The sequence below is a fragment of the Gymnoscopelus braueri genome (assembly GCF_963280865.1).
Source record: "Gymnoscopelus braueri genome assembly, chromosome: 18".
Classification (NCBI taxonomy): domain Eukaryota; kingdom Metazoa; phylum Chordata; class Actinopteri; order Myctophiformes; family Myctophidae; genus Gymnoscopelus; species Gymnoscopelus braueri.
In genome coordinates, this window is record NC_137618.1 from 3,006,199 (window position 1) to 3,029,987 (window position 23,789).

General features: G+C 44.2%; 2 protein-coding genes across 2 annotated transcripts in view; both read right to left on the minus strand.

The window, feature by feature from the left end:
* The window catches only part of LOC308073743 (limbic system-associated membrane protein-like), a 398,830-nt gene that overhangs the window by 21,902 nt on the left and 353,139 nt on the right, over positions 1–23,789 (minus strand). The window lies entirely within an intron of this gene.
* LOC308105755 (uncharacterized protein) overlaps positions 2,516–23,789 on the minus strand; it is a 64,457-nt gene continuing 43,183 nt past the window's right edge. The window contains exons 15-19 of the mRNA XM_080456682.1: positions 22,158–22,346; positions 21,889–22,062; positions 11,133–11,282; positions 10,912–10,958; positions 2,516–3,106 (exon numbers count right to left, since the gene is read on the minus strand). Coding sequence (XP_080312808.1) covers positions 2,592–3,106; positions 10,912–10,958; positions 11,133–11,282; positions 21,889–22,062; positions 22,158–22,346 — 1,075 coding nt within the window. The 3' untranslated portion in view covers positions 2,516–2,591. The remainder of the gene's footprint in view (positions 3,107–10,911; positions 10,959–11,132; positions 11,283–21,888; positions 22,063–22,157; positions 22,347–23,789) is intronic.

Consider the following 23,789-nt stretch of genomic DNA (forward strand, 5'->3'; position numbering starts at 1 on the left):
AGGGGAATTGTTGGTGGCCAAGTACAGCATATATCTATTTCACTCACTCTTTTACAACTGTAAACTTGTAATGTGGCAAATAATGTGAAGTTGAATGTGTTGCCTTCTTATTCTAGCTTAAACCATAAACCTTAAACTGTGTTATGCCTAATTCATGCTCTGTCGTACGACAGTGTCAAGCACCGAAAATAGCTGATCTACAAGCTCACAATGCATCGCATCCACGGCGTGTTGTGAGCTTATTGATCGGCTATTTCCGGTTTACGCAGTCATACGACAAAGCATAAATCTGGCTTTAGTTGTGCTCACTGCTCACCTTTCTTTTGGAACAAAATGTGTAAGAAGTTGTTTTCCCTCAGACTGTTATCTTTCTCTTACCTTTCATTCTTTTATTTGAGTCTTTTCCCGTTGTTGGGTAAAGACAGAGGTGCTACAGCATCAGCTGTCAATCCACTCTATTATTAACTGCATCAGAGGCAACTCGTTTAAACATTGAGATGTCAGCTGGCTTCCTGCAACTCAGAGCCTGTAAAAAGCCTGGTTTCCATTCGCTGTTCAGTAGAGATGCACGATATTGTTTTTTGGATACCGATACCGATACCGATTATTTGCTGGGTTATATCTGCCGATACCGATCCGATACCGATATATTATATATTATATTTACATTGAGCTTATTGCTGAATTTTTTTATTTTAATTTGTTTTACTGGTGAAAGTTGATGGTAAATCCCCCTCTCCACTAAACCTACTGTGATGAAAAAGTATTTATGGAATAAATAGAGACTATAGATACATGTGTATTCATCTGGGGGTCCTTGACATGAACATGTTTGAGGACCACTCATATAGAGACTATAGATACATGTGTATTCATCTGGGGGTCCTTGACATGAACATGTTTGAGGACCACTCATATAGAGACTATAGATACATGTGTATTCATCTGGGGGTCCTTGACATGAACATGTTTGAGGACCACTCATATAGAGACTTCATTTTAGATCAGTGAGTCCCAAACGTTTTAGCTCCAGACCCAGTAGAGAAATGTGAAGTCTGCCCGGGACCCAAACTAGTGAAAATAGCAGATCTACAAGCTCATTACATTTGTACCGTAGATCTGACATTTTCACTACATCATTAAAAGTAGTCTATACTTTTACTTTAGGTACTGTAAGTACATTTTTGATGCCGGTGGCGGAAAGTAACCAAATTCATTTACTTAAGTACTGTACTTAAGTACAATGTTGAGGTACTTTTACTTTACTGGAGTGTTTTCAATTGTTTATACTTTTATTTAACTTTTATTAGTTACGAGTCACTTTGTAGATTTGGATTATTATTACAAAACATACATTAACCACTTCAGCCCTATTTAAACTTTGGCTATCTGAAAAAAATAAAATGATAATAATCTATATAAAAATCTTTTGAAAATAGCAGATCTACAAGCTCACAATGCGTCGCATCGCGACGCATTGTGAGCTTGTAGATCTGCTATTTTCAAATAGTCAAAGTTTAAATAGGGCTGAAGTGGGTATTGTATGTTTTGTAATAATAATACAAATCTACAAAGTAACTAGTAACTAAAGTTTTCAAATGATTGTAGTGGAGTAAAAAGTACAATATTTGGATCCGCGATGTAGTGGAGTAGAAGTAAAAGTATTGGAAATTGGAAATACTCAAGTAAAGTATACAAATGCCTCAAAATTGTACTTAAGTACAGTACTTAAGTAAATGTACTTAGTTACTTTATACCACTGGAAATGAGCATTTTGATCATTGGTTGTGCTTTTTGTGTCTAGAGTTTAGAAACATGATCTCAAGTCTGTGTGTGTGTGTGTGTGTGTGTGTGTGTGTGTGTGTGTGTGTGTGTGTGTGTGTTTGTGGTGTGTGTGTGTGTGTGTGTGTGTGTGTGTGTGTGTGTGTGTGTGTGTGTGTGTGTGTGTGTGTGTGTGTGTGTGTGTGTGTGTGTGTGTGCGTGTGTGTGTGTGTGTGTGTGTGTGTGCGTGCGTGCGTAAAAACTGATAAAAACAACACACACTCAGTGTAGTTCCATGTAAATGATTTTAATGATCAACGTTTGGACAAGTTGTCTTCATCAGGGTGTGTTGCTGTACAAACATTTACACTGATTTCAACCAAAACAAGTCAAACATAGCAGATCTACAAGCTCACAGCCCATAGAGCAGTGGTTCTCAATCTTTGTCATTTCAAGGAGTTCAGAGTTACAGATCTGTAAGGGTCCATTTGGAACCCTGAGGGTCCCTGGACCGCACTTTGAGAACCACTGGCATAGAACACTGAAATAAATTCTGCATAACCAGTACTTTTACTTTTGCTATTTAAGTATATTTTGATACAAATACTTTTGACTTGTAAAGCAGGACTTTTTGCTGCTAACAGAGTTATTTCTACATTGTGGTATTTCTACTTTTACTCAAGTCCAAAATATACAGTATGAGTACTTCTACCACCACTGCAGCACCTCACACACACTTTACTGTGTTTAGCTGCTCTCTCTCTCTCTCTCTCTCTCTCTCTCTCTCTCTCTCTCTCTCTCTCTCTCTCTCTCTCTCTCTCTCTCTCTCTCTACCAGATCTTACACACCTCTGCTGTAGATCCATACTGAGCCCATAAACCTGCATATAGAGGTTGTGTGAAGGTGGTGTGAGCTGTATGGAGGAGGGTCCTTGTGTCAGTAACACAGTAGAATGACAGAGTACCTGCACTGTGATCCAGGTAAACCCCCACTCTGCCTCTGGAGGAACCCTCTGACACTTTAGTATCAACGTTGTGGATGAACGTGTAGCCGTAATCAGAGCATTGTAAACACCAGGACTTGTTATTCTCTCCAAAGTAACCACCCTGTCTGTTCATGTCTTTATAACAGACTGCTATACGAACCCTTCTACTCCATTCTACTTCCCAGTAGTACCTCCCACCTTCACACAGACTCTCTCTACACAACACCTGCCTAGGGGTGAATCTCTCTGGATGATCAGGGTAACCATAGCGTTGTGTTGTTCCAGTCACCTTCATGTTCTCCTCTGACAGGCAGAGCTCGTTGCTCATTGTGTTCAGATCCAGTGAGAGTGAACAGGAATCTGTGAGAAGAACACATGACAAAACATCACAACACATTAAAACCTCCGGAATATTATTGTGTTTATAGAGTTTAGAGCTTTATTGTCATGGTTGTATGGGGGCGGGCAGGGGGCTACACCGGGGTGTGACACTGGGGTGACATAAAACAACCTAAAAACAACTCACAATGTCTGTTTCTCAAATTCTACTGTACTTGTGAGCCTGTGGCGCAACAATATAGTTGCTGACAATTTAAAAGTTTGATTTTGCATACATGTTGTGGATGTGAAGATTTGCTATGTTCTTTTGCTGTGAGGAAAGGGTTCTTTTTGTATTGAGTTCATTATTATTGCAGCAGTGTAACTGAAGTACCAGTATATCACCAGTAGATGGCGAAGTATCACCTGGGATTGGGAACAGAATGTCTGTGTGAAGTCTCATGTGAACTGAACTCTCACGTGATTTCAAATGCCAGTGAGAGTTTGTTCAGTGAGGAACACATGCATGCAGTTCAGAGGCAGTGTGTGATACTGAACCGTTTAATATCTATTTTGCAGAGAAAGCAACAAAATAAAACAAATGTGTAACACCAGTTGGAACCAGCAGTGTATCTTTCTCGGTCCCGTCACACACACACACACACACACACGCACACACGCACACACACGTACACACACCACACACACACACACACACACAAGTCTGGAATAGAACATTTACTTGAGTAAAAGTACAAAAGTTTTGGTATCAAAATGTACTTAAAGTACCAAAAGTAAAAGTACTAAAATGTTTGAAAATAGCCTAGGTATAAAATAGGGCTAAAGTGGTTCATGTATGTTTTATAATGTAATCATTTATATCTACAAAGTAACTAGTAACTAAAGTTTTCAAATAATTATAGTGGAGTAAAAAGTACACATTTGCCTCTGAGATGTAGTGGAGTAGAAGTAAAAGTACTTAAAATTGAAAATACTCCAGTAAAGTAAAAAATACCTCAAAATGTTACTTATGTACAGTACTTGAGTAAATGTACTTAGTTACTTTACACCACTGTATACTTGTGAGGACATCAACATTTAAAGGGATATTTCACTTTCAAATAAAATAAACATTTAAAAAATATATTAAAAATAAATGAAAAAAGTAATGGAAAAATCACGGCCCCCTCACGCATTAGAGTGTCCTACTAATGTGTGAGGGGGCCGTGATTTTGCCATAACTTTTTTCATTTTTTAAAAATATTTATTTTAATGTTTATTTTATTTGAAAGTGAAATATCCCTTTAAGGTTGGTTACATGTTTACCATTCTTTTTAACCACAACCCTAAAGCTGAAAATAGCTGATCTACAAGCTCAGTGACCACAATACATCACACTATAACTCCAAACCTAACCCCTAAACCTATAACCTCTAAATGACTAATCCTAACTGCAAATGATCCTGATGATGATGCAATACTTTTGTACTTTTACTCAAGTATAATGTTGAATACAGGCTTTTTCTGTTAATTTAACAGTGTACAAATGCACCCTTACTGGTCCATTTGGTTACATTTGTACACTCTCAGAGTTACAAGTGTATAAATTAACACTGATGATGTTACTGTGTAGTGATGTAATTATGTTTTCACAAACATTGCTTTTACAATCGTACTTTTTTTAATCAATAGTAAAAATCGCAACGGGTTGTGAGCTTGTAGATCTGCTATTTTCACTATTGTTTTACAGTTTAAGTATTTAGTGCTGAAGTGGTCAGTGGTGTTAAGTAACGAAGTACATCTACTCAAGTACTGTATTTACAATTTTTTGTTACTTTTACTTCACATGACTACTGTGTTTCCTCTACTCCAGTGTTTATCAACCCTGGCAAACGTCCCAATTTTAGGCCGGGGCTACTGCTGAGGTGTGCCTTTTTTTTTTAAAAACAATAATAATAATCAGGCATGCAAACAGCCCCGAGGTGAAAAGGGTGACAAAATGCTGTTTTTTTTTCGGGTCAGGTGTCACACTATTGCCCTATTTGTATTCCAAACGGCTAGTGGAAGCTGAAAAGCTACAAGTTTGCATGTCTGAATAATGCAAAAACAGAAATATTTGTTTGCATTTGCTTTTTTTCTCCCCCATATATTTTCATGATAAAAAAGTGTGTATCGTATCGAAATCGTATTGAAGTTGTGTGCCCAATATCGTATCGTATCGTTTTGTGAAATTAGTATCATCGGCACACCCCTAGTGTGTGTATATATATATACCGTGTATATATATATATATATAATTATATATATATATATATACCGTATATCTAGGTGTGCCCTGGGATTTTTTGGCTATGCCAGGTGTGCCTTGGCACAAAAAAGGTTGATAGACACTGCTCTACTCCACTACACCTCAGAGGCAAATATTGTATTTTTTACTCCACTACAATTATTTGAAAACTTTGCCTACTAGTTACAGTACTTTGTAGCTTTAGATTACTATTATAAATATTATTAATACCCAAAATACTTGAACCACTAACCCCTTTTTATACTGCTATTTGAAATGATCAAATCTACAAGCTCAACGCGTTGCAATGCGACGCGTTGTGAGTTTGTAGATCTGCTATTTTTGACATTTTGACAAATCTTTACAGATTTTGAGGGGGGGGGGGGCAAGTAATTTTAACATTTTTATGCCATACGTATATTTTGATGCAATTGATTCAATAATTTATACTCCACTACATCTAATATTGTGCTTTTTACTCCACTACAATTATTTGAAAACATGAGTTACAAGATTGTATTTAGATTATGAATACATAACACACTTTAAGCACTTAAGTCCTATTTAATACAGATATTTGAAAATAGGTGATATACAAGCTCACAACGCGTCAAAGTGTGAGCTTGTAGATCTGCTATTTTCGGTGTGTGACACTGGTGTGCAAGTATAAATCAGGCATAACTCCTAAACCTAAACTCTAAATGTGTAATCCTAACCCCAACCTGAATCTTTTGCTAATTATAAACTCTACAAAATGTTATTTCTCAAACTGTACTATACTATTGGAACTCAAAAGTATAGTAACATACACACACACACACACACACACACACACACACACACACACACACACACACACACACACACACACACACACACACACACACACACACACACACACACACACACACACACTGACTATATAACTATAACTATACTTGTGAGGACATCAACATTTAAGGTTGGTTACATTTTTACCATTCTTTTTAACCATAACCCTAGAGCTGAAAATAGCTGATCTACAAGCTCAGTGACCGCAATACATCTGCTCTACAAACTCGCAATGCGTCAGGTTTTGCTGCGTTGTGAACTTGTGGATTGGCTATTTGTATGTGTTATAATTTCTGCATGACACCATTGTACAGCAAAGAATAACATTTGGCTTCAGTGGTTAATCAGACTAATCTACCTATTTTTTCACATCAATTAGTAAATATATGAAAAAAGAAGAAGTAACTTTTGATTATTCAACTAATTGAAAACGTAATCAATAAGCAAATAATCGGCACTTGCAACCGTACAATATTTAAACTGTAACAGACGAAGTTTTTCACTGTTGACTGACAAGTTGTTGCTGTCACCATTCCCTGTTCCTCATCCCACCTTACTTTCACCTGCTGTAGAGCAGTGCTTCCCAAACTGGGGTCCCCAAATATTTTTTGGGGGTCCCCAGATGATTAGCTTAATATTTAATGTAACATACAGGATAAGTGAATACAGGGTACCTTCATATTTTAAAGTGACAATTTAAGGACTTTTCAATACAATATAACTAACTAGATAAAGTGCTCCTCGGAGCACAGGTCTCCGCCAGGTCAGGTAGGTTATTGTGGCCTCCTGGTGGCGCTATAATAGGCCAATGTGAAAAGGGTGCCATTTCTTATTAGGCCTTGCACGGCAATCTGACACTGCATTCATGGCTTGTGGCATTTTGTGCAAAAAAATGTGTTTTTGCTAAATTAGACCTGCTGGTGGCGCTATAACAGGCCAATGTTAAAAGGGTGGCATTTGTTCCTCAACATTGTGTGAAGGTGCGTGCAAAGTTTGACCGCAATCGGATGGTGCGTTCATGATTTGCGGAATTTTGTTCAAAACAAGCCACTACTACAACTTTAGATGTCAATCTTAGCCAATGAGAATGGAATATGAAAAATCAAACACATCCGTCTTGATCACATGACTATGGAGATCATGTGTACCTAAGTAGGCCTCCTGGTGGAGCTATAAAAGGCAGATGTGAAAAATGCAGGGCAAAGGTTTTTCCTTGACCTCTAGGGAGTGTGCATACAAAGTTTTACACAGATCGTGCAGTTATAGGTACACACATGAATCGGCCTGTTATAGCGCCACTGTTACGAACATTCAGGGCATACTTAGAAAACATTCAGGGCATAGTTGCCAGCAATAGCCTATATATGGAGATCCCCATGGATGGAGACAATAGACCTGCAAAGTCGTCATAGAGACCTAAACGTGCCATATGTACGGAGTCTGACTTCAGCGAACCCTTCCCAGAAACTCCATGTATAGACATAACCATCACATCCAGGACTGACGTGATGGTCCCATATTTGGGCATAACTAACATAGGCAGCTCCATATATGGAGACATCACCATACTGATGTCAGGACCACAAGCCAGCAGTATAAGAGAGGCTCGACACATCTCAGCTGGCTGTTCCAGAGCGATTCCGAGAGACATTAATTACTCTCTACAGAGTACATTTCTTCCTCGGCATAGTGGAAATATGCGAGCAAAATTTCATGGAAATTGCATGCTGTGTTCATGATTTGAGGCATTTTGTTCAAAACGGAGCACTCCTGCAAACTTTGGAAGCCATTTTTAGCCAATCAGGATGGAATATGAAAAATCTGAAAGACCCGTTTCGTTTAATGACAATAGAGCGTGCCAAAAATCCTGAAGGGGGCGTCAACAAGTGTCTTTTGGTAGCAGCGGACATCTTTGAGGGGTATAAACCAGGTTAACTTAACATTGCCCAAAACAAACATGTCTGCGATACTATGCCACGCCCCCCGTGGTGACGACGAGTTGGCACGCTCTATAGAGATACTGTGTACCGATTTGCGGGATTTACTGGAGTACTGTCAAAAAAAATAATGTTTTGCACAAATTGGCCTCCTGGTGGCGCTATAAAAGGCCCATGTGAAAAAATTGGGGCAGAAGTTTGGAATTGGCATCCAGGGAGTGTGTGTGCACAGTTTCGCTGCGATCAAGGCAACGGTGGCGGAGATTAGCTGGTCACAGACGGACAGACGGACGGACACACGGACGGACGGACAGGGGGTAAAACATACTCTCTCGCCATGCGTTTCGGCCTGGCGGAGACAATAATAAAAAACATTACTTTGTCAAAAGTAACCAACAAACTATACTATAATGGTCAAATATTGGCCAAATTGTCAAATATTACCTACGAAAATATCTGATCTCTGAGCTTGTAGATCGTCTATTTTCACAATATTTATATATTTAATATCTAGAATTCCAAGTTCTTGTCAGGGTCGGGGGGGGGCAGTTCAAAAATGATTATTTTGGGGGGTCACGGCCTGAAAAGTTTGGGAACCCTTGCTCTCTAGAGAACAGTTCCTCTTCCCACCTTCCTGTCACCTGCTATGAATAAGAGGAGCATGCTCTGTGAATAGTTTCATACAGGATAAAGACCATACCTTATAATGGTCAATTTCCTGGTGGAAGAAGTATGCAGAGCTTGTGAGCTTGTAGATCAGCTATAAAGATCAAGTATAGAGTAGGGCTAAAGGGATAGCTCACCCCCAAAATGTTTTTTTTTCCTATGGATTAGTCACCCCATGGAGACTTGAATTCATAGATATTTTTCTTTTTGTCGCATTTCTAAGGCAATAATGTGCTGCCTACCGGTCCGCTGGTCATCAAATTATTGTCTTAAGAATGAGACAAAAACTAAAACTAATCTATGAATTCAAGTCTCCATGGGTCTATCCCATTAAGTGATTAATGTATGTTTTGTAATACATCCGCAAGCTGTCAAATTATTGTAGTGGAGTAAAAAAATACAACATTTGCCTCTGAGATGTAATAGATTAGAAGTATAAAGTATCAAATAAAAGGAAATGCACAAGTAAAGTAAAAGTACCTCAAAATTGTACTTAAGTACAGTATTTGAGTAAATGTACTTACTTTCCACTACTGTACTTTTCAGATTTTTTTTTCTCAGTGATTACGCTACATTTGATTACAATTATTGTTATTTGACAACTAGTCTACAACCATGTTTCATTGAATGCTCTCTGAAAGTCTATTGGATGCTTGGGCACTGCAGGCTGAAATCTCCTGTACAAATCAAATCTATAGTATACACATCCCTGTTTAGTCCTACACCTGACTTTATCACCAATATTCTATTACGTTGGAAGAATCAAACACTGCAGACTCAGGTTGTCTAACTTTTTTCATCGAACCTTGTGATCAAAGTTTAAAATTATATTAATTAATTCATACCAAGCCGCCAAATCGTTGTCCAACCTGTTCTCACCCCAACACGTCATATTTTGTTGCTTGATCAGGAGCCTTTGGCATCCAATGCTGGCATCTGAGGGTACCCTTTTGTGTGGGAATGATCATAACAATTCCCACCTTGGTGCAACTCCAACGGTGCCCATTCGAGTGCCCGCTCTGTGTGGGCACCCACTTAGCTCTCGCCAAGCTGCTCTCGCTGGGCAGAAGTGGACCTGAGGCCCTCACAGGGATTTTGCGGTTAATAAATGTTTCTTTGTACTTCGAAAGAAAGATGAACCAAGGGAATTAACCAGATTCTTACTGTGAGTAGTGGATGTAATGGAAAAACATTGGAACATTGGATTTGGATGACTAAAATGATGGAAAGTAACTAAGTACATTTACTCAAGTACTGTACTTAAGTACAATTTTGAGGTATTTGTCTTTTACTTTACTGGAGTATTTCCAATTTTCAATAACTTTACTTCTACTCCACTATATCTTAGAGGAAAATGTTTACTTTTACTCCACTACAATTAAATGAAAACTCATTCACTCAGATTTTGATTATTATTACAAAATATACACTAACCACTTCAGCCCTAAATATAATTCGGCCATTTGAAAACAGCAGATCTACAAGCTCACAATGTGTCGCATCGCAACACATTGTGAGCTTGTAGATCGTCTATTTTCAATAGATTTTGTATACATTTTGAACTTCTGAAATAGGACATTCTGCACAATGAGTACTTTTACTTTTGGTACTTTAAGATTTTGATGCCGATACTTTTGTACTTTTACTCAAGTACATTTTGAATACGGAACTTCTACTTACAATATATCTACATTACGCTATTGATACTTTTACTTTGGTAGTACTTCTTCCACCACTATATTTACACATTACATTTTGTTTTTACATTTTTTTTTATGTTTTTGATGAATGATATACATGACTAACTTGTCTCGATGTATTTAGCTGTTCCTGTAAAACACTTCATTGCAAAATAATAGTGTATAGGCAATATGGTCACATAATAAGAGCTCTAAAGGCTCCAGCTGTGTCAGTGGTAGCAGGTTTGGGGGGGGGGGGGTATGGGCCATTTACAGGGGATTCTTGTGAATGAAAACACATTACACTTATAGTGATTATCATCTTCATTAACAGTAGGAAGAGAATGAGTAAATGTCACATGTTGCTGTGTATATGAGCTGTTCATCTACATAGCTGGATGTGTGATACTTGAGTTTTTTAATGAATGAAACATAATTCACACTTACACTTCCTCACACCTGGTTGAAGCCTGCACTCGCCACCATGTTTGACACTGGGGGTAGAGGCGATACAAAGTAAATGTTGCATATTCCATTCAATATTAGAAACAATAATTGATCATGATTTTTCAGGATGAAACATTAAACAATATTCTACAGAATCACCATATGATTTCCTTACTCAACTAGAACACATTTATAGTAAGTGACAGCAGTTCTCTCTATACCTCAGAGTTTCCAGTGGTAGAGCAGAGAGAAGATTTACGCCGTCTCCTAGGTGATTGTAGTTTAAATCCAACACTTTGAGATGGGAGTTGGATCTCAGAGCCGAGACCAGATAAGAACAGCCTTCCTTTGAGACCATACAGCCTGACAACCTGCACGCATGCACGCAAGCGCACACACACACACACACACACACACACACACACACACACACACACACACACACACACACACACACACACACACACACACACACACACACACACACACACACAGGTTATGTCAATACAATGTTGCCGCTTTTTCCTAACAAGGACCTTTGCTATGTGAAACCGAGGGCTGAGACTCGTTTGATGGGGCTTGGTCCATATAAAAGTCAAGTGGCCAAGTTGTCTCAAGAATAAAGTTCTCTGTTCTTCACTGTCTAATGACTGTTGACCAAACTGAGTAAAGAATACAAAGTTTATCTCCAACCTTTTTGTGTTTCAACAACTTTTGGGAGCTACGTTTGACCTCCGACTTACACTAGCCCATGAAGTGAACTATTATATCCAATGCATTATGCATCACCTTTGACTGTTTTACATACATTCCACTTTACAACACACAAGGCAGAGGTTTACGTATCAGTCACACCCACTCCATTTTGATTGGGTAAAGCACAGTTTAAATCCTGATCAAAGGCCTGCCCCCAAGAAAAGCTCCTATCCAAGTATTTTGTGAGATCTGCTGACAAATTAGATTATGCATGTGGGAGCAGATAAAATAGGTCAAATAAGTGAAGTAGTTGCTGAATGGCTGGGATCCATTTTTTCCTACTATGTGGCCACTTAAGCTGCTACTGCTAGGCCGATTAACTGTGGGGTTAAGATCATCATGGCAGCCATCAAATCATAAAATAATGAAATGCCTGGACTAAAGAAGAACCTCTTGGGGAGGAGTGCATTTAAGTATGAGATAGAAAGAGGGGAAGCAGCTGCTCATTCAGGAATTTATTTTTCAACCTACACTTTAACTGATAAGTAGATTAACATTTTGCTTTAATTTTATTAGGACAAAAAATAAGTATTTTGGGTAATTAATCAAAACTCTTTACTTTGGTTTACACTTTTATCTTAATTTGATTGCATCTTGAGTTTTCTGAGTTAAATGGATTTGCAAGTTCATAGTGCGGCACAAAGTGACGCACTATGAACTTATACTGTATATCTGCTATTTGTTTGAATAGCCAAAGTATATAATGACACAGATGCTTTCCTGGTTTTAATGAGTTCTGCAGGTTTAAAGGAGTAGTTCACCCAAAACATTACTTATTTTCTATCAATTACACACCCCATGAAGCCTTGAATTCATGGATTAGTTTTATAGTTTTAGTCGCATTCCTGAGCCAATAATTGTATTTCTGGTAGGAGACACAAAGAGTCTACTTTGTGTAAGTAAGTAAGTAAGTACATTTTATTTATATAGCACTTCTCACAGAGAAAACTCACAAAGCGCTTTACCTACCAACAAATGTCACAAAAGACTGCAGCAAAACAGTACAATATAACTCAGAACAAAAACATAAGACATATTACAAGGAATAAATAAAAATAAAATCAAAGATATTCCGCAAAAGCATGACCAAACAGAAGTGTTTTCAAGTGGTTCTTAAAAATGCCCACAGACGCTGCAGCTCTCAGGGCCTGCGGTAGGGCATTCCAGAGTCTGGGAGCTACAGCCTGAAAGGCTCTGTCGCCCCTGGTTATGTAGTTGGTTCGAGGGATGACCAACAGACCCTGCTCGGCACATACCGTTCTAGCAGGGCGGTTAAATATGCTGGTGCTTGAACATGCAGAGCTCTATACGTAAGTACAAGGACCTTGAATTTAACCCTGAAGGCATCAGGAAGCCAATGCAGGGAGGCCAGGATTGGAGTGATGTGACACCTTCGGCTGGACCTGGTTAACATTCTGGCAGCAGCATTTTGGATTAATTGGAGGCGGTCTATGGATGCTTTACTGAGGCAGGTGAAAAGTGAGTTGCAATAGTCCAGACGAGAGGATACAAAGGCATGAATAATCATTTCTAACTCGTTGTGTGAGACAATAGACCTTAGCTTAACAATGTTCCTGAGGTGGAAAAAGCAAGTCCGGGTCACAAACTTTATGTGTGTGTCGAGATGCATGGCCTGATCAAAAATGACACCAAGGTTCCTAATGTTAGGGCGCACGTTAGTTTTGAGAGACCCAATGCAATCAGCCACCCGAGGAGTGATGCTGTCGGACGCAACAATGAGCACCTCAGTTTTGGCTTCATTGAGCTGAAGGAAATTATTAGCCAACCAGTCCTTAACACATTGACTGCCAATCGCGTAGACCTACGCGAAGTGGTCTTTTTTTTTTTTAAGTTCACATTGCACTTTTTTTTACTTCCGGTACGACACATTTCATTGTAGCACCACCGGAAACGGAATTATCCGGGTTCCGTTCTTTCCGATCGTATCCGCTTCCCGTCTAAAACGAAACCTAAAAGTCGATTATCTTGGTTGTTGTTTTTCTCATCGCTGATCGCTGTTTAGCATTCACCGCTGTAGCTTCAAGATGGCGGATCGCAAAGCAAAGCGGTCTTCACTGCTCGTCTCACACAGATCCCCTGTGTGTTTAGAACCAAATGAACGCGCACTTTTAACGGATTTAGCGAGGTCTGTGGCGACATGAAAAAAACTAAAAAACAACAATAAAACGCTGGCACTGGTGAGTACATTATGATATTAAACTCTGGCATGGAATGTGTTAATGGCAGACAGACACTTCTGCAATAGATTACAATTTAAATTAAAATCATCAGGACTGTCCGGGTTAAAAGAAAAATAAAGCTGGATATCGTCAGCATAAAAGTGGTATGAAATGTTTTTAAAACTGTCAATAATATGACCAAGTGGAAGCATATAAAGTGCAAAAAGGATCGGGCCAAGAACCGAACCCTGGGGCACGCCACTGGAGAGAGGGACAGATTCTGACATATGAGGGCCTACAGCAACTGAAAAGCATTTATCTGAGAGGTAAGAGGTTAACCAGTCCAGAGCTGTCCCTGTGATACCCACCCAGTCCCTAAGCCTATCAATCATGACACTGTGGTCTACAGTGTCGAAAGCGGCACTAAGATCAAGCAGAACAAGGATGGAGCACTTACTAGAGTCAGATTGGAATTTGTCGAAAATAAAATGTTAATTTAAAACTGTTATAAGCTGGCGTGTAACAATTTTTTCAAAAATGTTTTAGATAAAAGGCAACTTAGAAATAGGACGATAATTGCTGGGTAGTGAAGCGTTTAAATTGTTGTTGTTTTTTTAAAGTGGCTGAACAACGGCCTGCTTAAAATAGGACGGGACATGGCCAGAGACCAATGAGCAGTTTAAAATGAAGAGAAGACAGGTACCAATGGACCCAAACACATCTTTCAGAAGAGGGGTTGGGATAATGTCTAGTGGACTGGATGATGTTTTTGTACTGCTCACAAGCTCTGCCAAGTCTTGGAGAGAGATGGGTGTGAAGGAGTCCAGGATTGACAGGTGGTTGGGGCAGACAGGTGGGGTGGAGGTAGAGGGTACTATGCCTGCACTAACACTGACAACTTTGTTTACAAAAAACTGGAGGAAATCATTGCAGTCTTTAGCAGAAAGAGTGGTAGTGACAGGAGCTTGTGGACTAACAATAAGGTTGATGGTGTCAAAAAGGACTCTAGGGTTTCGTTTGCTTGAGGAAATGAGGTTAGAGAAATAAGTAGCTCTCGCCACCTTAACCATGGCGTTAAAATCAGTTAAAAGCTTTTTAAAACGTAGACGGTGGAACTCCAGCTTTGTGGACTTCCACATGCTCTCCGACCTCCTACATTTGCGTCTGAAGTGACGTATGTCCTCATTTAGCCATGGGGACATTTTTAAAGTGCAGACAGTGCGGGATGTTAGGGGAGCAATTTCATCTAGAATGGCCGAACAATGCACATTAAAAGAGTGAACTAATATATCAATGTCGGCATTTGGGACTAGAGACTGCAACATGCTGCTATCAAAAGCAGTGAAAAAATGTTCTGCCGAGCGGCCATTTAGCATACCTGAGCACTTAATTTGTTCACCAGCGATATGATCAATTTGAAAAGCTATATTAAAGATTATGCATTTGTGATCCGTTATAGTCATGTCCTCATAAACAATTTTTATAACCTAAGTTGGCCCTCTCACGGGCCAGACCCACAGCCCAGCCCCCGGGACCTCGGGGCTGGGGTGCTTGATCTCGTTCCCTGCTTGTCGCAGCAGGTCCTCGATCGGAGGGAGGCGCCACGGCTCTGCGTAAAGGAGAGGAGTTATCTCTGATCTCCAAACGCCCCATGCTGGAGCTACCAGCAGCACAGACAGACCCTGAAGTCTGACCCTCTCTAACGTTGGGCGGATCAGTTCCAGCGGCGGGAATGCATACAGCAGTTCCCTCGGCCAGCTGTGAGCCAACGCATCCAGCCCCAACGAGAGGTCCGTCGCCTTCACTGAGAAAAAGCGAGAGCACTTCGCGTTCTCTGCTGAGGCAAACAAATCGACCTGTGGCCGGCCGAACCTGGTCCAAATCATGTCCGCCACTTTCGGATTGAGTGACCAATCCGTGTACCAATATCTGCCCCTGGACAGCAGATCTGCCCCGCTGTTCAGGAGGCCTGGGACATGGACCGCCCGGATCGACAGCAGGTGCGAGTCGCACCACATTGTCAGCTCGCGCGCCAGGTTGTCCAACACTCGGGAGCCTAAGCCTCCCTGCTTGTTGATGTAGCACATGGTCGTCGTGTTGTCCGTCCTGACCAGGACATGACAACCGCTGATGCGCACCTCGAACCACTTGAGAGCGAGAAGCACCGCCATCAGCTCCAGGTAGTTGATGTGGGCCAGTTGTAGACTGGAGTCCCACACTCCCCTGGCTGCATGGCCCTCGTGAACGGCGCCCCAGCCTGTTAGGCTGGCGTCCGTCGTGACAACCTTCCGTGAAATCACCGCACCCACACTGACACCCTCTGACAGAAAAAGTGTGTGTGACCACGGTTCGAGTGCCTCCATGCAACGTGGAGACACCACGACCCCTCGAGACCCCATGGTGGGCGGAATGTTGAGATCCCGCACCCACCTCTGAAAAGGTCTCATAAGGAGCCTGCCTAGGCGGACCAGGTGCATGGCCGAAGCCATGAGACCCGCTGCCTGCATGCACAGCCTGTACCTGACTTTCTTTCCTACTCGAAAAGACCTCACACAGGCTAGGAAACTGTCTATCCTCTCCTTGGATAGGCGTGCCACCAGCGTAGTTGAATCCAGTGAAATCCCTATGAAAGAGGTTTGTTGACATGGAATCAGCACGCTCTTCTGAAAATTGACGGTGAAACCCAACGACGTCAGATGCGAGATAGCTATCTCCGTGTGTCTCGCCACCTCTTGACTGGAGACTCCTGCCAAGAGCCAGTCGTCGATGTAAGTCGACAGACGTATCCCCTGTCTCCTTAACGGAGCTATAGCCGCCTGTGTGCATTTCACGAAAACACGGGGGCTCAGGGACATTCTAAACGGGAGGACCGTGTATTCGTACACTCGTCCCTCGAACCCGAAGCGCAGAAACTTTCTGTGCGGTGGGTAGACAGGAATGTGGAAATAAGCATCCTTCAGGTCTATACTGATCCACCAGTTGCCCTGACGCACCGTGCGTAATAACGTCACGGTCGTCAGCATGCGAAACTTGAATTTCGTTAGAAATTTGTTGAGACCCCTCAGATCCAGGATGGGTCGTACACCCCCCCTCTTTTTCTTGACCAGAAAATATTTCGAGTAGAAACCCAGTCGTTTCTGATCCGGAGATAATTCTCTGATGGCGCCTTTTCTTAGGAGGGAGAGAACCTCCTCTCGTAAGGTTATCGCCGCTCCGCCCCTCGCCTGTGAAAACAACACCTTGTCTGACATAAGAGGTTTCGCGGAGAATTGTATCTTGTAACCCTTCTGTATGGTGCGAAGCACCCAAGGCGACGGGTGACAAGCTTTCCATTGCGCCAAGCAGCGAGCTAGAGGGTGGGGGAGGAGTGCTGCTGTCACTTGTCCCACAGACCGGCCGGTCGTTGTCATGGAAACTAGTGACGTGGCCGATCGCTCCGGTGGGACCATACGTGAGGTGCCCACTAGAGACGGTATAGGCGTTAAATGACTGACTGGGAGATTCAAGGAAGTCACGTGACTCCGCACGCGATGTCTCCCTGACGTCAACATCAGGTCTGGACGGGTTGTAGTCATTGTAATCATTCTGCCTACCTTCCGTGCGGCCATCTTGTTGGAAACTAGTGACGTGGCCGATCGCTCCGGTGGGACCATACGTGTGGTGCCCACTAGAGACGGTATAGGCGTTAAATGACTGACTGGGAGCAGGGGTGGGGCGAGAGGCTTGAGGTCGAGTACCGACCTCCACTTGGGGCCTCTCCCTGTCCCTGGACGTAGCCGGTGTGGGTGCGTTCGGGGGACGTCCTGACCTGGTTTGGCGGGAGGAGGAGCGCCCTCCTCTCGCCGCAGGTCTCTCCCCTCGGGACCTGGTGTTGGAGGAGGAGGCGAGTGGTTCGAAGACGCCCGTGGCGGCCTCCTGTGTCGTCCTTCTCTCCTCTGTGAAGGACTTGATGAAGTTGGCACCGCCCTTGAAGAGGTTCTCAGGGTCCAGGTCGAGGGTCAGAAGCTGCTTTCTGGCCTCCTGCCCGGCTTCGCCTGGGAAATGGACGAGGTCCAGCCACCTGGTCCGTTCCTGCATGGCGCAGAGGTCCAGGGACCTACCGGTCCAATGAGTGGCGTGCAGGTTCAGCTGTATGATGAGCTGCATGACCAGCTCGATCTCCTCAGCGTGTTCGCCCAGTGCAGGTTTCAAGTCCTGAAGCAGTGTGCTCAGGGAGCCTTGTAACAGGGTGCTGGCGTTGAGAGTCTTGGCGACGAGGCCCGTCGCTTTAAAGGACCTCTTAGTGGCTGCTGAGGCAGCTTTTTCTTTCTGGAGGGCGAAGGTAGGCTTGGAGGTGAGGGAGACGCGTCCCCTACTCATCGCCCCCAGACTGGTGGCCAGAACAGAGTCCATGGGGGGGGGACTGAGTCCCAGTCCCACCCCCCCTGCCACGCCCATATGGGTCAGCGTGGCCCTTCCAGGAGGACTGGAGAGCTTCCTTGTAGCCGGTGGCCACTGGGAGCTTTCTGATCCGTGGGCGGCGAGGCTCCTGGGCGACCATGCCCGGGAACGAGGGTGTAGGGAGGCCCGTGGTTCCTCTACCTGGAGCTGCTGGCCGCATCTGAGTGCCGCCCGTTCGAAGACTGTAGAGACGGAGAGCTTAGGAGCACTCGGGGCCTCGTTAGCCTGGTCCGTAGGAGCCTGGAGAGAGAGTGGGAGAGAAGAGGGGGGGGCGCGGGGGTGCCGGTGGAAACAGCCCGTCCTGGGCTAAGCATGACGACGTCCGAGGAGTCCTGGGCAGATGGGAGCTCCTCATCGTCATATTCCTCCTCGTTGTACTCGCCTTCCTCGTACTCTTCCTCCTCATTGTAGTCCCCCTCCATGGAGTAGTGGTCGTCCTCCAGCTAGCCATCCTTCAGGTCTATACTGATCCACCAGTTGCCCTGACGCACCGTGCGTAATAACGTCACGGTCGTCAGCATGCGAAACTTGAATTTCGTTAGAAATTTGTTGAGACCCCTCAGATCCAGGATGGGTCGTACACCCCCCCTCTTTTTCTTGACCAGAAAATATTTCGAGTAGAAACCCAGTCGTTTCTGATCCGGAGATAATTCTCTGATGGCGCCTTTTCTTAGGAGGGAGAGAACCTCCTCTCGTAAGGTTATCGCCGCTCCGCCCCTCGCCTGTGAAAACAACACCTTGTCTGACATAAGAGGTTTCGCGGAGAATTGTATCTTGTAACCCTTCTGTATGGTGCGAAGCACCCAAGGCGACGGGTGACAAGCTTTCCATTGCGCCAAGCAGCGAGCTAGAGGGTGGGGGAGGAGTGCTGCTGTCACTTGTCCCACAGACCGGCCGGTCGTTGTCATGGAAACTAGTGACGTGGCCGATCGCTCCGGTGGGACCATACGTGAGGTGCCCACTAGAGACGGTATAGGCGTTAAATGACTGACTGGGAGATTCAAGGAAGTCACGTGACTCCGCACGCGATGTCTCCCTGACGTCAACATCAGGTCTGGACGGGTTGTAGTCATTGTAATCATTCTGCCTACCTTCCGTGCGGCCATCTTGTTGGAAACTAGTGACGTGGCCGATCGCTCCGGTGGGACCATACGTGTGGTGCCCACTAGAGACGGTATAGGCGTTAAATGACTGACTGGGAGCAGGGGTGGGGCGAGAGGCTTGAGGTCGAGTACCGACCTCCACTTGGGGCCTCTCCCTGTCCCTGGACGTAGCCGGTGTGGGTGCGTTCGGGGGACGTCCTGACCTGGTTTGGCGGGAGGAGGAGCGCCCTCCTCTCGCCGCAGGTCTCTCCCCTCGGGACCTGGTGTTGGAGGAGGAGGCGAGTGGTTCGAAGACGCCCGTGGCGGCCTCCTGTGTCGTCCTTCTCTCCTCTGTGAAGGACTTGATGAAGTTGGCACCGCCCTTGAAGAGGTTCTCAGGGTCCAGGTCGAGGGTCAGAAGCTGCTTTCTGGCCTCCTGCCCGGCTTCGCCTGGGAAATGGACGAGGTCCAGCCACCTGGTCCGTTCCTGCATGGCGCAGAGGTCCAGGGACCTACCGGTCCAATGAGTGGCGTGCAGGTTCAGCTGTATGATGAGCTGCATGACCAGCTCGATCTCCTCAGCGTGTTCGCCCAGTGCAGGTTTCAAGTCCTGAAGCAGTGTGCTCAGGGAGCCTTGTAACAGGGTGCTGGCGTTGAGAGTCTTGGCGACGAGGCCCGTCGCTTTAAAGGACCTCTTAGTGGCTGCTGAGGCAGCTTTTTCTTTCTGGAGGGCGAAGGTAGGCTTGGAGGTGAGGGAGACGCGTCCCCTACTCATCGCCCCCAGACTGGTGGCCAGAACAGAGTCCATGGGGGGGGGACTGAGTCCCAGTCCCACCCCCCCTGCCACGCCCATATGGGTCAGCGTGGCCCTTCCAGGAGGACTGGAGAGCTTCCTTGTAGCCGGTGGCCACTGGGAGCTTTCTGATCCGTGGGCGGCGAGGCTCCTGGGCGACCATGCCCGGGAACGAGGGTGTAGGGAGGCCCGTGGTTCCTCTACCTGGAGCTGCTGGCCGCATCTGAGTGCCGCCCGTTCGAAGACTGTAGAGACGGAGAGCTTAGGAGCACTCGGGGCCTCGTTAGCCTGGTCCGTAGGAGCCTGGAGAGAGAGTGGGAGAGAAGAGGGGGGGGCGCGGGGGTGCCGGTGGAAACAGCCCGTCCTGGGCTAAGCATGACGACGTCCGAGGAGTCCTGGGCAGATGGGAGCTCCTCATCGTCATATTCCTCCTCGTTGTACTCGCCTTCCTCGTACTCTTCCTCCTCATTGTAGTCCCCCTCCATGGAGTAGTGGTCGTCCTCCAGCTAGCCGCTGGAGAGGAACGGTTGGGGTGGGGGGTAGAGGGGGAGAGAGCCTGATGCTGTGGGGGCTGAGGTCCAGTTCCCATGGCGGCAATGGCTGCTTGTTGTTGTCCGCGGCCCTGTGAGAAGCTAGTTCCGCTCTCCGCAGGGCCCGAGGCTGTAGGAGGTGGCATGCTAGTATCAGCGGAGCGCCGTGAGCGTTGAGGTCCACCGCTCGCGGCAGCTGAGGTTGGGGTGGAGGTGCGTGAGGGTTGCTGCGGGGCTAACAGAACAACGCTAGTCCCGCCAGCATTCCCTGCGCAGGCCCTGGCCTGGCCGTATCGAGCTCTCAGGAACCTCTCCGAGTAGCGAGAGAAGGCTCCGCAGAAAGAAGCCGGGTCTGAGAGCGTGTTAAACGCGTGAGCTATACCGAGACAGCCAATGCATATACGGTGTGGGTCATCCCCGGCAATGGTGGCGGAGCAGTTGGGGAGTCCGCACTGTCTCGCTGGCAGAGGGCCCTCGTAGTGAGAGACGCCCTTGTAAGAGGCCATTGTGTGGTGGTGGAGGCTAAGCTAACAGCTCTATTCGGGGAGTTAGCTTAGGGAGAGGTGCTAGTGGCTGTGGCTGTAGCCGAACAGCTAAGCTAGTAGCAGCTAGCAGCTAGAAGGGGCTAAGTAGCAGCTAATGCCGGTTAGCAAGCCAACTCACCACGAGGCAAAAATAAGTTGATTATAGTTGTTTTTCCGACGCGAGAGAAAACCCGTGGGTGATTAATCCGAATCTCCGCTTTGAGGGTTATAGCTGGTTTCTCTCGTGGTCCAATGAAATCGAAGATGAGTTGAATAATTGTTCTTTTCAGTTTTTATAAGCGTGTAGCCTTGTGCATCTGTCAAACAGAGGAACTGAAGAGGAAGTAATACGTCACGACCGGGCCTTATATATATGGCCTTCCGGAAAGGGGAAGGACGGCCGGTCACGTGACATACCCTCTTGCCCAATACTGGGCCCCGAAAAGGTATTGTGTAGCTCTGTTGCATCGCCAGATGGCGCTGTTTCCCATAGTGAGTGCCTCACGACTCAAACGAAAAATAACTATTGAAGGCCAAATTCAATGAATAAAGGGTGCAAAGTAGTGAACATTTTATATGTTCTACTTTAGCTGCATATTATTTCATTTGCATTGTATATATATATGCACGTGCACCAGCTGAAATTGGTTGAAAAGGTTAAGGAATACTGACCTGACGGTCTCCAGTTTACAGTCTGGACTCCCTAGTCCACCAGAGAGCTCTTTGACTCCCAAATCCTGTAGATCGTTGTTGCTGAGGTCCAATTCCCTCAGGATGGAGGACTTGGAACTGATAGCAGATGATAACGCCTCACAGCATTTCTCTGATAGGTTACAGCCACTCAGGCTGAAGAAAACAGAGTTATAACATCATATATTTAATATCATGTAATATAAAGATGACCTTTTATGTTAAATGTATCAAGTTATCAGTTCACCTACAGAGCTATTTTTGAGGCTTTGACCACTGGCAGCAGCATCAGAAGAGCCTCCTCTGAAGCTTGGTATTTCTTCAAGTCAAACACCTCCAGCTCCTTGTCTGATGACACCAACACTTTGAGATGGGAGTTGGATCTCAGAGCCGAGACCAGATAAGAACAGCCTTCCTTTGAGATCATATTGCTGGACAACCTGCACACACGCACGCGCATACACACACACACACACACACACACACACACACACACACACACACACACACACACACACACACACACACACACACTCACACTCACACTCACACTCTCTCACACACACACACACACACACACACACACACACACACCACGCACACGCGCACACACACACACACACACACACACACACACACACACACACACACACACAGAGTCACAGTCATCAGTTACACCCACTCCATTTTGATTGGGTAAAGCACAGTTTAAATCCTGATCAAAGGCCTGCCCCAAGAAAAGCTCCTATCCAATTATTTGGTGAGATTTGCTAACAGATTAGATTATGCATGTGGGAGCAGATAAGATAGGTAAAATAAGTGAAGTAGTATCTGGCTGGGATCCCTTTTGACCTACTATGTGGCCACTTAAGCTGCTACTTTTAGGCCGATTAACTGTGGGGTTAAGATCATCATGGCAGCCATCAAATCATAAAATAATGAAATGCCTGGACTAAAGAAGAACCTCTTGGGGAGGAGTGCATTTAAGTATGAGATAGAAAGAGGGGAAGCAGCTGCTCATTCAGGAATTTATTTTTCAACCTACACTTTAACTGATAAGCAGATTAACATTTTGCTTTGATTTTATTTGGACAAAACATTTTGGGTAATTAATCAAAACGCTATACTTTGGTTTGGTTTTGGATTAACACTTTTATCTTAATTTGATTTCATCTTGAGTTTTCTGAGTTAAATGGATTTGCAAGCTTATAGTGCGGCACAAAGTGACGCACTATGAACTTGTACTGTAGATCTGCAATTTGTTTGAATAGCCAAAGTATATAATGACACAGATGCTTTCCTGGTTTTAATGAGTTCTGCAGGTTTAAAGGAGTAGTTCACCCACAATGACTTACTTTCTATCAATTAAACACCCCCATGAAGCCTTGAATTCATGGATTAGTTTTATAGTTTTAGTCGCATTCCTGAGCCAATAAATGTATTTCTGGTAGGAGACACAAAGAGTCTACTTTGTGTCTCCTAACGGATACTTTAGCATCTTTCCGTCGGTAATCAAATTATTGGCTTAGGAATGAGACAAAAACAAAAAATAATCCATGAATTCAAGGCTTCATGGGGTGTGCTATTCATAGAAAAGCCATTTTTTGGGTGAACTACTCCCTTTAAGAGTTCTAAAAGTTTTAAGGGATTCACTTTTTCTCCTCAAACTCTGAATGTTTACACAGAGAAAATGAAGTATAGTAAATCAACAAAATATGACTCTTTAATACAGATCTATTGAAGGCCAAATTCAATGAATAAAGGGCGCAACATAGTGAACATTTTATAGCAGATGATAACGCCTCACAGCATTTCTCTGATAGGTTACAGCCACTCAGCCTGAAGAGGAAGATTTTTATTAAATCATATATTTCATATAAATG